At 29.7% G+C, this 17,098-nt stretch overlaps 3 protein-coding genes across 10 annotated transcripts in view; 1 reads left to right on the top strand and 2 right to left on the bottom strand.

Moving 5' to 3' along the window:
* Positions 1–5,885, bottom strand: part of LOC126855291 (forkhead box protein P1-like) — a 309,110-nt gene extending 303,225 nt beyond the window's left edge. For 3 of the 5 annotated variants that reach the window (XM_050602782.1, XM_050602795.1, XM_050602799.1), the window contains exon 1: positions 5,228–5,481. The gene's annotated coding sequence lies outside the window, so the exon portion shown is untranslated. Of the gene's footprint in view, positions 1–5,227; positions 5,482–5,668 lie in introns of those variants that run through there. The other 2 variants (XM_050602783.1, XM_050602800.1) reach the window with 2 other exon arrangements.
* An 859-nt stretch (positions 5,886–6,744) lies between these two features.
* LOC126855325 (histone deacetylase complex subunit SAP18) lies at positions 6,745–7,956 on the bottom strand. Its single transcript, XM_050602871.1, has 4 exons — positions 7,651–7,956; positions 7,415–7,521; positions 7,097–7,291; positions 6,745–6,999 (listed from the first exon to the last, which is right to left on the bottom strand). Exons 1-4 carry the CDS (start codon positions 7,720–7,722, stop codon positions 6,906–6,908), a joined length of 468 nt encoding a protein of 155 aa, XP_050458828.1. The 5' UTR covers positions 7,723–7,956; the 3' UTR covers positions 6,745–6,905.
* Positions 7,957–8,921: 965 nt separating this feature from the next.
* Positions 8,922–15,288, top strand: LOC126855290 (dual serine/threonine and tyrosine protein kinase-like). 4 transcript variants are annotated; one of them, XM_050602776.1, is made up of 5 exons: positions 8,922–9,060; positions 9,138–9,371; positions 9,909–10,082; positions 10,169–12,604; positions 12,977–13,999. In XM_050602776.1, the coding sequence occupies exons 3-5, from the start codon at positions 9,959–9,961 to the stop codon at positions 13,357–13,359; spliced, it is 2,943 nt and encodes a 980-aa protein (XP_050458733.1). In that variant the 5' UTR covers positions 8,922–9,060; positions 9,138–9,371; positions 9,909–9,958; the 3' UTR covers positions 13,360–13,999. The 4 variants fall into 4 exon arrangements, with proteins under 4 accessions (XP_050458733.1, XP_050458734.1, XP_050458732.1 ...); XM_050602777.1 differs by adding an exon at positions 14,203–15,288 and having other exon boundaries at positions 8,989–9,371; positions 12,977–13,222; XM_050602778.1 differs by adding an exon at positions 14,203–15,287 and having other exon boundaries at positions 8,990–9,371; positions 12,977–13,120.
* The last annotated feature ends 1,810 nt before the right edge of the window (positions 15,289–17,098 follow it).

The raw sequence follows: 17,098 nt of genomic DNA, 5'->3' as shown, positions 1-17,098 counted from the left end.
CAGATGTGCAATTTTTTATCGTGGAGAATCCCGCTGTCATTTATTTTCCTGCAACGTCTCGTCTCGATTCACCCCTAAATCTCCCCCCGCCAACGTTGCTTTCTTACAGTGCCTCATAAACAACGTGGTGTTAATGTCTTTCATCAAGAGGGAGACAAGGCAAAGCTTACTGAGAGGGGAAAACTCAGCTTACTGATTTTAATACAATGATTCAAGCAGCAACGCCGTTTTCTTGTGTTTTAAAATTATGACAAATATAGTTTATTTAAATAAAAAATTTTGTTAATAATAGTTTTATTTATCAAAACTTTAATTTATCCATCTAGTTTTTTAATCTTATTATTTAGTATATAAAAATTATTTGAAAAATGTTTGTATACTAAATAAGAAATATGTAAAAAACTATAATAGATAATTTAGTGTTTTAATGAATAAAATTATTATTAATATAATTAAATTATGACAATAATATATAATTATAACAAAATATAGCAAAATTTAAAAATAAAATTGTGCCGCTAATGTAAAATAAAATAAATTAATTTGTCTTGTTATAAAAATTTGTGTCAAACAATATCTTATAAAAAGACACTTAATATAAATAAAGAATATATATTTTTTTAAAATTAATTCATGAGAAAATGATTCATTAGAAATATGTAGCAAAGATTTTTAGCCATGTGATTCAAGTTTTTATTGTCTCGTTGGCTGACAGGCCAAGACAAATATGACAAAAGGATGAAAAAGCTGAGAGGAATGAAGGGGAGAGGAAAGGGGTGTGAACTGCTCCGCAAGATGTTGCGGTCCATTACAGCCTGCTGGTCTCGAAAAGAAGGAGCACAACCGCGACTTATCGGTAAAACATCATCGGCACTGTACCGGAATACTAAACAATATAGCTCGATAAAATACGAAACTTTTTCTAGAAAAAAAGAATACATTTTTCAATATTTTGAGTTATTATCATTAAACTCATTAACATAAGCTTTATAAAATTATATATATATATATATATATATATATATATATATATATATATTTCATTTTTTATTGATTTAAATAGATCAAAACAATAAAAAGTAAAATCAAGAAAACTTAAAGAAATTAATATCATAACCATTACAAAATTCTCATTGTAGTATCAGGACATCTTGAAACTAGTATTTATTGTACATACTGATACGAAATAACGAATGCGTCTGTATCGTGAGCGGCTGGTATTAGAGCTGATTCAGACCCAGGAAACATTCACTCCAGGAGTATATCCGAGATCCATTACCAAGATCTTGGAAAGCAACCGCCCGAAACCGACTAAGATTTGTGTTTCTGTTTTTTATATCGTACCCTAACATCAGTTAAAGTTTCAGAGTTTTAACATTATGATATATAAAATTATAATTTTTCAAGAATTAACAGTAAAATTCTAATGTTATATGTAATACATACATACAATTTAAATAATTTGATATTTCAAATGTTTTAAAAAATTGCTTGCTTTACTTACTTTTCAAGAAGTTTAAATGCCTGATACTAAAAGTGGCAATGATCAGACCATTTCGTTATCTATCAATTCGAAATAACGTAATTTCACTGTGTGAACAAATGTGTATCATATATATCTTCGATTATAGATCCGTAGAGGAGCGACGTAATCGAAAAGCAGACGTAAATCATTACACGAATCCACGCGACATTGTACGCGGCGCACGATCGTTCATAAATATATCAATGGCCGAATAAAAATCCATGCAACAGCAGAAAACGGCGTCGGTTTCTGAGAGTATCGAGGTACCCGACCCTCACCACGAACCATCCATGTCGAGTTTATCGGTCGTTCTATGCACGAGATTTGAAAAAAACGATTTATTCGGAAATATGTCGGCTTTATATATCGTTATGGAACATACAAGCGAAAAACGACATCGTGCCCACCGCCACCTTTTCTCCCCTCGCGAACGCGCGTACTTCACTACCCCCATTCGTCCCGTTCGGTTCGCATATAGTTTGCGGAGAATATTTATTTTTATTACAATCACTTCCCGTGCTCCTGAGTCAACAGATTTCTTGTCACCACACCAGTGCGAATCGATCCTGACGCGCTCGCGTCTCTGACGCTTACGGAAATTAATAAATCTGCAAAATTTGAGTTATTTCCTTCATTCTATTCCGTAATTTCACGACTTTCGTGTAGGTGGAACATATATCCTTACAAATTTTATGAGTAGATTGAATTCAATATTCGCTTTTCATGAAATATATTCCGTTCTCTGTGTCTAATATCAAAGATTCATACACTTTGAAATATTTATTGTATTACTGTCTATATTACATATAAAGAGAATAGTAATAGCATATAAAAATTATATATATATATACATAGCGATTTATAAATAATTAAAACCAATTATAAAAAACTGGTGTCTATAATGTATGTATACATAAGTATTTTTTAATATTTTTTTTTACAATTTAATATTATCAATCTAAAAAATTTAAATACATTATTAGAAATCTATAATTTGTCTATAAAATGAAAAATATAATACTTTAATTTGCACAAAATAATTAACAATTTAATATAAGTTTCTAAATGTAATTTACATATCTAAAAAATTCTCAAATAAATTATGAAAAAGGCTATAAATTCTTTATAGAATAAGAAATAATTTTAATAATCTCTGAATAATCGAAAAATCCAATAAGTTCAGTTATGAATAACTTAAGTTTCCGAATAATAATTCGTCAAGCAATTTTACATCATTCTCTAAACGTCCATTTAAGTTCTCGCGTGCTGGCATTATATCGCTTTAATGTTTTCGAGAAGGCGTCCCTTGCGAAGTTGTCGGCCACTAGCGGGTCCAGTAAATCTTATTTCTCCCCCGCCCCTCCTGCCGAGGAGCCGAGCCACCCCCGAAACCACCCCCGGCCGCCTAGCCATTCTTATTCCCTCGTTACTCGCAGCTTCGCTCGAGGCGGTTCTCTCCTTATTATATCGTCTTTCCACGCCATAAAATCGGAAAAGAATTTCGCCCCCAAGACAATAGAAACTAATAAATTTGATTACTGATTACACCCGCGAATTTTCGAGAGTAGGTGCGGCCCCTAATGCACGCCGAATCCACTCTACCGTCTTCACAAACCTTCCCCATGCGCGCTCTCTATCTATTTTTAAACTTTATTTTCTGATTAACATTTTTTCTGTGCGATATAATACGTACTTTATGATAGTAAACATGATGATAATATGCAGTATATTTGTCGAAAAAAATAATCTACTTAATATAGAGATATTAGAAATGTATCACTTGGCTCATTTTTCAATATAGCAATAAATGGCATCATTGTAATATTATTACAATATAATGTAATATATTTTTGCTGCAATATTTCTTTACAATTATATCAAGCAATTTTGATAAAGTATTTTAAATTCAATATAAAATAATCTTAATAAATGAATAAAACACAGAAAACTAAATTTGTATATTGGCGTTATATGTAATAACAATAGACAATATAATATCATAGAAAAGTATGATTGAAGAATTGCTATGTTAGATATTTCATGTTACCGCCCAGACCGATGGTAACGTCTTACGCTACCTTATATATTTACTCAGGAGAGGTAAGTATTTTTCGAGAATACTGGAAAACGAAACCGGCAGTAACGCTATCGTCGAAGTTAGATAACGGTCGAAGAGAAATCGTAACAGGAGAATTGGGGGGATGGGTTTTTGGGGTGTGCACAGTTTAAACTTTCCGCGACCCTAAATCTCCGGGACCCGGCTTATGCTTCGTAATATCATAATATCGTAATATCGCGAGAGCGGTTTGGTATAATTAAAGTGGAAGTGTCTTTAAAATAGCCGCAGGTGATTGCGGTAAGAAGCTGCCCCACAATCTTTCCACCGTTTTACGCTCCTTCCACTTTGCAAGCGCCAACAATAACTAATATAGAAACCACCTATAATGTGTACGAACCTTACAAGAACATGATAAAGATTCAAGCAAATTTATCAGTTAAAAATTTTGAATTTTCAAAATTACTATTAAACAAATTTTAATCAGATTGGATATTTTAAATAGAGTAAAGCAATATAAAACTGACTTTTTGACACCTTTACGTATGTGTTTTTGTTAATAAAAATATATTAAAAAGAGAATTTTTTATATATCTTTTTCTTGATATTGTGACATTTATATGTTAATATTTGGTATATACATATATCTTATATTAACATTTTATATTTTTAATGTAAAAAAATAGCTGCTAATAATATATCACGCACATTATAATTATATTTTACCTTTGTATTGTATTCACACAATGTCCATAAATATATAATAACATATATGGTATATTAAATTTACAAAACTTTCATTATTACATTCTTTCATTATCTTTAAAAAAATTTTATAACGGCTATAAATTATGTATAAATACATGTTTATATTATATATAATATAACATAATTTTCATATAACATTTACTTTAAAAATTTATATATATAATAAAAAAAATTATATTCAATTTATACATTTAATTCCAACAAACCACATATCATAAAATTATATTGTTTCTGACTGTGTAATATACCATATATTGCCTGTAATAATATTACATGTAAACGATGTCTCATGAGCGGAAAATATGCTGCTTAATTGTCAGCTACAGATATTTAACATACATCATACTCCTATTCTCTGCGCTTTTTTCTGACTTTGTTAGCAGGCAACATCTACAAATAAGATTTAAAAATTTTTACAGCTTTTTTATCCGCTCATTTAACATGGCAATGAAATTAATCAATACTTCAGTACACTCAAAAATATTATGACACTCTTAATATATTATATGTAATATATTAGGATAAAGAGAAAATAAATTGTAGAATCCATTTATATTTGAAATCTTATTTCGAGAGATATTTTTTTACCATAATAATATAGCAAATTCATATATTATATGTCTAAATAATAGAAACCTAGTTTATCATATTATCCTGACTATATTACCGACATATATTAGAGCATCTACAAGATTTAATGTTATCAAGCGCCGTAAAATCAAAAGTGGCGCGACATTCACTTAACTGTTAATCTCAATTCAAATATCAGAGAAAATATAATCGATATAACTAATTTCAGAATGACAAATTAAATGTATATACAATATATATACATAAAATGTATGTAAATACTTGGTGAATACCATGCATCAGCTCACCTTTCGGTGCCCTTTGGCGGCAGGATGATGTCAAACATGTCGAAACGATTTTAGTCGAGCTCCGATGCACAAAAACGAATGACCGACACTGAAATTATAACATTGACTATATAATATACGATTGCACGCAATATATTCAATACTTTCAACTGCGACACATATCCGACAAGATACACTCGCGTAAATTTATTATGATATGCACTTTTAGATGGTAATAATCACAAAAAATATACAGAGCACTTCGAATACGACTGAGACCGTCCCGGCGCGTTTCACGAATGATCGAATGATGACGTCACTCGAGAGACTCTCGCAATATCGCAAGATGGCTCCCGAATTGTCGCTCAATTCAAATATTAGAGAAAATATATAATCGATATGTAATTTCTAGATATTTTAGAATGACAAAATGTATGTATATACATAAATATATGTACATACCTGGCAATAATTACTCACAGCTCAGCTTCCGTTGCACTTTGGCGGGAAATATGACATCAAACATACCGAGACGATTTTGATCGAATCCCAACGCGGAAAAACGAATTGTCGACAATGATCACGATATTGATGTATTGGCGCGATATATATTCAATAGCTTCAACTGCGACGACTGTCCGATAAAATATACTCGCGAAAATTTGTTATAATAATATGTACCTTCACATAGTAATAATAATAATCACAAAAATATACAGAGCATTTTGAAATACGACTAAGACCGTCCCAGAGCGTTTCGCGAATGATCGAGTGATTACGTCACTAAGATGACTCTTGAAATAATGCAATGACCAAGACTGCAACTTCACAATAATCAACGGCTACTTTCGATATATTATAAATGCTTCGAATCGTTCCATTGATCAATTAAAATAAAAAAAAAACCTTTATTTTTTTTTTGTCTTAATTGATCGATCAAATTATTTAAAGTATATTTGTGTGTAACATAAATTGCGCTTTGCATAGCAATTAACTCTGTTTTAATTGTTATTTCCCGTACTTAATATAAAACAAATGTATATTAAGTTTATTTTAACGAGAAAAAAAATTAAGACAATAACTATATTAATAATTAAATAAAATGAGTGGAGTAAAATAATATTTAATACAGAAATAAAATTCAAAATGTTTTACTATAAATTAAACAAATAATCAATATATAAATGACGCGCAACTATTATAAAACGACGACATGTATGTATATACTTATCGTGAATTCATTATATTTTTTCTGCACTCTATGACAAATAGTTCGAAATAACTTGAATAAATAACTCGAAATGTCGATAATTACGATCGATTTCTAATATATGCAGAAACAAATCCTCGAATATCAAAATCATAATACTAACAATTATACAATGAGATATGTTCCACTTTGATACTATTTTCGTTTCAAAGTGTAAAATACTTCGCTCTGATTGGTCCATCAAACGCTCGAAATAAATGTTCGATGCTTTGCAAACATGATAATTTTTTGCAAAAATATATTAATGCTAATTAAATATGCAGCAAAATTTAAATAAAGAAAAGTGATTCTTTATTTTAATTATTTATAAAAAAATTTGAGAAGTTTGTTTATATATATATAGAATTACAGTGTCAGTCACATAATTTATCACTTATAATAAGATTATCTTCTTAGCATAATTTTAACACTTTAAGATTATCATATTAATTAATACTGACGCAAGCCACCACGTCTTATTGCTGGTTGCATCATTCTATTTGGTGGAGTTATTGATATATCTAAATAATCTCCTATTGTGAATCTGTAATTGCCAAAAAAAAAAATATATATATACATATATAATCATATATAAATATTTATAACATAAAAAAAAATTCTTACTACTTAAGGCTATTTACCTTGCTTGTGCAAGCGTTTTGTTATCATCTGCACCTTTCTGTCCAGAACATGTAACACCAATCTCACGCATACGATAACCAGAATTGCGAAGTTCAGGAGTCACTAATGAGAAATCAAAGTATGTTCCCTTACTGCGAGCATCTGGGTTTACTTCTTTAACTAAGCCTGTAATTTCTCGCAAAGTAGCATCCATCCTTCAACAGAAATAATTACAATATTAGAGACTATTTCTCAAAATGATACGAATTAACATAAAATTAATAGCAATGACATGATTAAATTTTATAATTTCTCCATTATCACATAGATCAATATACCATGTATAAATCTGCAGCTCGTTTGAAGGGACATTTCCTCTGCTATATTCCATTATATTGTGATGACGTCCATTATTACAGAATACTCGTAATAAAAGTGGACATGTCTGAAATATAAACAGATATAATATCATCATATTTATGCATAATTATAACTAACAAAATATATATAATATATGAGACGGTAATGGAAATTTTTAGATAACACTTGTTATTGTTTTATAGTGTATATATACCTTTTCTCTATCCACTGGTTTTTCAGGAAGTTGTTTTTCATCGACTACCATAGATTCCAAAACCGATGTCATTTCTATACCAGAAACAACTGTAGCAATTAAAGAATCCTTTCCGACAAAAGATGTCAAAAAAAGCACAATTGGTTGTCAACAGACTCAAGAATAATAATAGAGTTGCACAGAGGTTATATTGTAAAGGATTCCATATGTTAATTAACCGGCGGCAGGGTGGCAACTGAAATGATAAGAATGCTTGGTTTTCATTCACCTCTATTTTCTGTTGCCATCCTGCTGATTTTAACCGTCAGTTAACTTAACCGAAGATGGTGAAATTGGTCCTTACAATAAGCTTTGTGATTCGTTTTTTGATTGGCTACTATTGCTAGAAACCTTTAAAATCCTAGAAATTCCCTACCCAATAGCCAATCAGACACACTTGTAGTATGATATATGTAATATAGGTTGTGTTCCGTTTCACGCATAGAGCGCATAGATCGCTTGAAAATCTATAATATATGTTACGTGAACTATAGATTTTCAGGCGATCTATGCGCTCAATGTGTGAAACGGAACGCATCTATAGTTCTAAGGCACAGTTTCCTTCTTCTCTTCCTTTATTGATATATATTATATATATACTGAAAATATTGATAGCATATCCATATACCATATACATATAATGAATGATTGGAGATTTCCACAAAGGTCAAAAATAATCACTCGATAACATATGTATATACATGTAATAAAATAAAATGAAAATTATAAAGATTGTTTTCACGCATTGATCTATTTTTCAAACAAAGTAAAATTAATACGTGTGGATAAGAATAATATATTTAAATGAAGAATTATACACACAAAAGTTACATAAATTGTATAAAATATATATTATGCACAAAATATATATATATATATATATATATATATATATATATATATATATAAATTAATTACTTTATGTAAAAATGGATCTCAAAAAAGTAAATGAGATTATTTAAAAGTTACAAAATTACGAAATATTAAGTGTTTATCCATAAACATATATTTTGCGATTTTTATAGATTGTCATACAAATTTAATATTTTTCATAAACTTGTGTTTATATAAAAAAACTTTTATAAAAATATGTATGAAAGTTTATGTAATATAAGTATGTGTCTTTCATAAGTATTAATGAAACAAGCGTAATTGAAATAAAAAAAAAGAAACCTACTAGATAACTAGAATTCCAGTAATATGACAGCTGATTGTCAAGAGTTAATCGCACGATACCACGTGTTTTCTTTTCTCTCATAAATAATTCTCATTTTATAATTTAATAAATGACTTCTATCATATATGTGCATATACTTATCATAATTTTCATGAAGGGAAAAAGCGCGGTGCGGATGAGAATATCGCGGGCACGTGTGTATAAATAAAGCATAATGTATGCAATTTATCGTACATATATAATTATTCGTTGTGTTTTCTTTTCGCGAAAGATTGATTTGCGTCATCCCGTCGATACATCTGCTCAAAGTAGCTGAACTTAATTTGAGTTCAGTCTTCAGTCAGCATAAATCAGCAGCATGCGTCGTCGATGTACGGCTCATCGGTACGCGATACGCGACGATCTTGCGTGAGCTATCATACGGATTACTTGCACTCGGATGACCTACACGAACGGCAATCTTCTTCGCATTCATATGGCTGTGATAGCAAAAAATCATATTCTGGTGAGCAAAAACTATGGGTTCAGTGATCGCTCGCGTAGTCTCAATTAACCTGCTTTCACGCATATAAACAATGTCGCGATCCTATATACTCCCGATATTCCAATCATGGGATAACAAAGCATGGAACGGATTATCACGAGTAGTTTATTATCGAAAAGAGTTCTTATTTCGATTCGTCATTGTTTATCCGGTAAAATGCGAGACATTGATGCGAAATTGATTTTTAATCTATTTCTGTACACGAATGTTTTCTAACATTCTCTATTCTTAGACATGATTCAAACTTTAATACATCTTTTATATCTATAGTTTATATCTTCGTATATATATGCTTGTCTAATGCTAATGAGGCCAATAAATAATTTATTTACACTGCTATATAATGTTTAATTTGAAATTAAGAAAATATATCAATTTAAATAGTATTTATTTTATTTTATCACAATAATTGCATTTTCAAATCTGAGATTTTACACATGAAAATATATTTAAAAAAATTTTTTTGTTTGTTGATACATTGTGTATTAATGTTGATAGGGCATGAGCATTTTGTGGAATACATAAATAACTAAAGTAATGTGAGAAAAATGGTAAGTAATTTACCACAAGAATTCAGGAAATATCAGCGGAATAGGAATCAATTACGTCATATATTTGAGGAGACACAACGTACATTAGAACTCATAAAACTTGAAAATTTTTTTCCTGGAGGTAATTATTCATGCATATATTTAAAATTTAAATAAAAAATTACAAGCATGCAATTATCAATTAACATACACAAATATTTCTTACAGAGAATATTATTGAGGAATTATTGCCTCCTTTGATCTTGAATAGAGTGACACACCTTCTTAATAACTCTCCAGCAATAGTCATCTTTGGGCAAGATAATAAATCCAAAGCTTCACTGGTCAATAAATTACTTTCCACTGATATTTTGCCATTATCTAATGATTCATGGAGATGGATCAAGATTACATATGGTCATACGAATCATGTTAGTCTCACATTAGGTTTAGAATATGAAATAGTTGAAACATTACGAGCCAATGAAGAATCATGGACCACACTTCCCATCGAAGATCTAGCAAAGTCAATAGGTGAAGATATCAATTGTCCAACAGTACTGGAAGTGAAATTAAATCAAGCAATATTGAAAGAAGGTGTTCAAATATTTGTTGTTCCAAATAATGGCGTGGTAAAAACTCTTGCTAAAAATTTACTCAAAATTTTACCTATATTTCTTTATGCTCTTGGGGAGCAACCATTGACTGAGGAAAATTTGGAAGAATTGAGAGATTTGAAAGAAACTTATCCATATAACCCAATTTTATTCATATCTTCATTAGCGAATATTTCATTGGATGGCACAGATGCAGACTTAACTGAATCTGAGCAACATAGTTTGCAAAGTCGGACAGAAGTGCCAAGTATTTCTACTGAATCCAAGAGTAACGATAGTATTAATATTGACAAAATGAATTCACTTGGTCTAAGGTGGCTAGATCAATTAAGCAATTTAGGATTTCTAGGCATGGAAGAGTCTGTGGAAGTTCACCAATTAACATGGCTTGTCGGCGAGCAATACGTTAAAAACTCGAGCGATCTAGTGGATTCATGCAAAAAGACAGACCGCGTTTTACATTTTACATGTGGCTGCTTGCAAAGTTATCTGATTAATGCCAGCACGTATTTGAATGAAATACACACGACAAGTCTACGTAAATTTATTTTAAGTGCATTTGACATGGCACGAAAAATACAGATCACTCCTAGAAGAATACAGTACGCCCAACAAAAAGAAAATGAACTTTATGCTAATCTAATGAAGGTTGTTAATGAGCAGCAAATGGAATTAACAGAATTAATACAATGTATTATTCAGGAAATGAAAGACGATATATCAAAATCTACCAGTGATTTTTCCCAGTATCAAACTGTTCTTGCCGACAATAATGAACAAATAGAATGGACAGTTACTGTTCGCGCCGCGACGTCGGAAGTTCAGCGATTCGTGCTGGGTCGTTTGGGCGAAAAAGTCGCAAAGAAACTCGTTAATTCGGTTAATTGTCTTCGAGAGACTTTTATCGGAACTCTTCAACGTTGCCTAATAAGTCTCGAAAAGACTTATGAACACGACAGTAGTCTGTTAGCTAGCGATGCCTTAAAACAAATACTTTCTGCAGCATACAATGTAGAATTACACAATTCATCACCATCTTTAGTGCATTCATTCTTGGAAAGATTGAGACAGCTCTTTAAATCCTTACCGCTACCGTGGACACCCACCCCGACTCTAAACGCTGCTTGGAGGAGGAAAATTACTATTGATATTTTAAATTCTTTATCAGCAGCAAGATTAGCAAGGGCAATTTCTACACAGTTCAAAGATAAATTAAAATCATCGCATGACGCTTTTCAGACTGCCCTAAGATCTCTGGAGAATTATTACTCGGGGAAACTAGAGAGGACCGAAGAGCAGAGGATAGCTATACGAAAATACCACGCGCCCAAACTAGCCAAACTTGCATTAGAATCCACGTCAATGATGGATGCGATTCGTTTTGGAGTTCCTCATTATAGCAAGGAGATTGGCAGAGGACAATACGGTGTGGTATTTGCATGCGAAGGTTGGGGCGGAGCACCAGGGCCATGTGCCGTAAAATCTGTTGTTCCACCGGATGAGAGACATTGGAACGATCTTGCGATGGAAGTTTACTATACTAGATCAATACCGGATCATAAAAGGATAGTGAAGCTTCGCGGATCGGTCATAGATCAATCATACGGAGGTGGATTTGGATTAGGCGCTGCAGTTCTCTTAATCACCGATCGGTTGAGCCGTGATTTGTACTGTGGTATACACGCTGGTCTTACATGGTTGGAACGTATACAAATAGCAATAGATGTGTTAGAAGGAATACGCTATCTTCATTCGCAAGGTCTAGTTCATCGAGACATCAAATTAAAGAATGTCTTACTTGATATGGAAAACAGAGCTCAATTAACTGATCTCGGGTTTTGTATTACCGAAGCTATGATGTCGGGGAGTATTGTGGGAACACCAATTCACATGGCACCAGAACTTCTGTCTGGTCATTATGATAGTAGTGTCGATGTCTATGCTTTCGGCATTTTGTTTTGGTATATATGTGCTGGGAAGGTTCGGTTGCCATATGCATTTGAACAATTTCATAATAAGGAGCAATTATGGGCTAATGTATTGAAAGGTAATACTTTATTATATATGCAGTTTGATTTATTTCTATTTATTCCATTCAAAGTTTTATAAACATTCTAATGAAAAAATTAACAACATTATAAGTTATATATTCAAAAAAATTAATTTCATTAACTAAAAACACCGATTTTGTATTATATTCAACATAAGTAAAAACCGACATTGAAATGCCTATATTATAAACCTCAAAAATAATTAAATACAATAGTGACAAACTTAATCTTGATTCATTAATCTTGGCTAATTTGAGTGCTATAGGATAATTTGATTTTAATTTATTTGTTTGTCTCAACTGATATATTGCATACATGCTATTGCATACAAGTAATGTAGAATATTAAATGCATTATTCATATATTAGGTCTTAGACCTGAAAGGTTGCCACATTTTGATGAAGAATGTTGGACGCTAATGGAACAATGCTGGTCTGGAGACTCATCCAAACGACCATTGCTCGGTGCTATTCAACCAGTGTTAGAGTGTATCCAGCAAAAAGCAGAAAGAGGCAAGTCCTTTCAACAACTCGGCACATTAAAATTACAAGAAAGTTCATCATCTGAACAAACAAATCCTGCGCTAGCATTAGCAGAGCCTAATAACCAAAGAGGTGCTGTATTTAGTCCATTTTTTCATAGACGAAAGACTTTTAGAACTGTGAATCCTGTCACATTACCTTTTCATACAACTAAATTTTTCCAAATGAGTATCTATTCTCATATGATTGTTCAAATGCGAGAATTTTGACCAAGAATTGAATATATTTACACTATGTTAAATTGTCTCTTAAATATATGCTATTGATATATTTATTACTTGGAATGCTCTTGATATATGGGTTGTATATTATTTTCACTGATTCAATAATATCTTTAATAGTATTTTAGTACAGTATTAAAATGAAGGCGAATTTTATATATCTGAATTATTCCTTTTTTTCACACAGAACATAGCAAATATTTATTTTTTTTTTTCATAAAGTTACATTGTTAATATATACAAAATATAACATAATTTATAATGATCAATTCACTCACGAAGTCATTCCAGAGATAGTATATCAACAATAAATATTTTACAGATTATATTTTAACAATTTCATACTTTAGAATCATTACATATAGATCTTTGCAAGTTTTATATCACATATATGTATATATAAATATCTTGTAAATATCTTTATTGGTAGTTAACAAAATGCATGTTGTTTTTTTATATAAAAACATTTATTGTTGTAAAGTATAATATTTTAATATTGTTAAATTATTTCATAAAACTTCTCTGATTGTGATGACTGCATGATTTTATTAAACCGGGAAATACAGATGGTTAACCATGAATGTATATATTATTGAAAAATAAATAAATTTCTCACTTTTGTACTTGCTATTGACACATATTCATTTTGTCTATTATAAAACCTGTCGCATTTATATTATATTACTATTTATATATCTATAAATCATATATATATATATATATATATATATATATATATATATATATATAATATATATATATATAGCTTCACATAGATATAGATATTTGTGTGTATACTTGATTATAAAATTCATTTTATATTGCTTTCAGATACATTCTTCACAACAAAATCTACAGTTTGAAAGATTTGGGCAGATATTGATATTACCATTATCTGTGTTTCAATGGAATATAATAATAAATTATATAATATTTTTTTATTACTAAATAGTGATACCAAGTACTTCAAAGATTACGTGTGGAATTGTTCAAAAACACATAACATAAGTGTAAATAATCTGTATATATTTTTCTAAAAAAGGGAGGATTAATAATCTCTTAAGGTATAAGCTTTTATGTTAATTAACTTTTTAGTAGAATGAAAAAAGAACTTATAGGAGTAATGTACTTATAGCAGTAAGCATCTATAGTAGTCATATTTTATGTCTTAAAAAAGATATGATATTTATGAATATTGCTTGTTAGATATTTGAATAATTATTATTTATACATGTTGTTAATATTTATAATAATCTATGATTCTCTCTTATTCTACTTTATTACATTTGAAACCAAATATTTTTTAAAGATTTGATAATAAATTCCAATTTGTTTATAAGAGATCTATTATAGCTAACAAAGAAATTATCCAATCTTGTCAAGTTCCTCTTTCATTTATTTGACTATTTGTTGAAAATATATTTATATGTTACATGTAATATAATAGAATCTACCTGAATATTTTTTTCTTCTTGAAAATAAATTATAAGAGGTATTATAATTTAGAATGCGCTATTTTATCAATATTATTTTATTTTTAAGTAAAATATAAAATTAATTGAAAATATTGGCAAAAGAGAAAATGAAAAGTAAAAATTCTTATACTTATCAAGGTTATTAAAAGATATTCTGTTTAAATAGGTAGTTGGCAGATCCAGATTTAAATGTATTTATTAATATGTAAAATCTCCTATATGATATAATTACTAATTTTTGAGTAATTAAACTGAGCCATATACTGTAAGTTTTAAGTTAATTATTAATCACCAATATGAATGTTATTTAAGAAATGTTACAAAAGTATTATCTTTTGTCAGAGAGAGAGAGAAAGAGATAAATTAAAAAAACTTTTATATATGAAAACAATTTTATTTGTAAATTTGTAAAAATTATATTCTTTAACAAAATAATTAAATAAAATATTATTTTAATACATATATATTTGCTTATAGTAACAAATCAAGATTACATTTTGCTTTTTGTAAATCATGTAGAAATTTATAAAATTGCCCTATTGTCATTTCAGTAAATACATTCTTGATTTTACCATTATTATCAAGACGTAATTTAAGTTGCAGAAATGACTTTGCAACATTGTCGGAATCGTTACTTGCTGCAGTTACTATAAAGAATAAAAATAAGCATGGCATTATTATTCTTTAATGTTTAATATTACTAGCATTATACAATCATTATCAAAATCATTTTAAAAAATTACACTGTAAAAAAAGAATATTTGTGGTTCATATATCACAAACTATATATTATTATTTATTATTAAAGCTTATTAGCTTATAACATATATAATTTCGACAGAAAAAAAATATTTTGATGTTGATTGACAATATTATTAAATATGATACTTAAAATTTGTAGAGTGCCAATATATATATTATATATACATATTGTATTTATAAATATAATAAATAACACAATAAATGGAAAATAGAATTTCTATTAAAGCATTTAATAGAAATTGAGATATTTATTCCATGCAATATATTTAAGATTTAATGTGAAGGATATGTGAAGTATACATATCTTCCTAAAAATACGATAAATATTAATATTGAACAATAAGAATCTCACCTCCGAATCTCCAAGATATATCAAGTATCTTGCTGATATTTTTCTCCATTTTTAAAATATCAGAGCTCGAAAATTTTATAACAAATAGTTAAATCTTTCTATTTCTCATAAAAAAAAAGAGTTATTTTGATAAGTTGAAACCAGGATGATCATGCTCTGACATTTTCGATATAACCATATGACAATTCTCTCGCATAGCAGCGCCATCATATATCACAACTTATCGATATACTGCCGGTAAAATCGTCATTTTTAAAATAATTCCAACTCCCAGCAAAAGTAAATGTGATGGCGCTGCCATACGAAAAATTCAAATTTGTAACGAAAACGGCGACATAGTCACGCTCACGGATTTCTCTCTGATATAAATTAGATTTTCACAAATTTACGAGTCAAGTCAATGGTAATTTTATTACACAGTCATTACTTCCACTTTACTAAAGCATCATACTGTATCATTATACACCAGAATGAAAAGGGATGTGTTGATAAGTGCAAAAAAGGTACGTGTCTTCTCAACACATTTATAGCGTTTTCGAGTGAACGGATTTTGGTCCATTCCAGATCAATTAATCATTATTTTATTATGAATTTAAGCCTTTTATTAGCGAAGACGATGCAACGACATCATTAATTAACCTTGCGTCGAAATCCGTTCAATCGAAAACACTATTAAATTTTTTTGCAATCTTCTATTCTCATCATCATTTTTATTAATTCACATATAGCAAATATCTAGTGCATCTTTATGTCGGTGTATACTCGTATCATTTTTAAATTTCTAAATCTCATATAGAACACGATATTCATTACGATTATTTCAAATTAAAATTTAAAATTAATTATAATCTTGGGGATTCGTTATAGTGCAATATTACGTAAGAAATTTTGTATTTTTTATTGTAAAGTTACTTCTCTTCCAGACAGAAAATGCACATCAAAATTGCGCTACCTGGGTTAATTAAACATTCGCTTTTACAATTTTCGCTCTAGATTATGCGGCATGCAATCGATCGTTATTCCAGATATATCTGCGGGCTGTCACTTCAAGGTAGTAGCAATCCTATTTCCGTGACACGATTTCGATTATTTGCTAAGATTAACGGATACTGTCCGTAACGTATATAACATATGAATC

This window comes from Cataglyphis hispanica, chromosome 15 (genome assembly GCF_021464435.1).
Source record: "Cataglyphis hispanica isolate Lineage 1 chromosome 15, ULB_Chis1_1.0, whole genome shotgun sequence".
Taxonomy (NCBI): Eukaryota; Metazoa; Arthropoda; class Insecta; order Hymenoptera; family Formicidae; genus Cataglyphis; species Cataglyphis hispanica.
The sequence above is the reverse complement of the archived record's forward strand: the minus strand, read 5'-3'. Positions and strand labels throughout refer to the sequence as shown.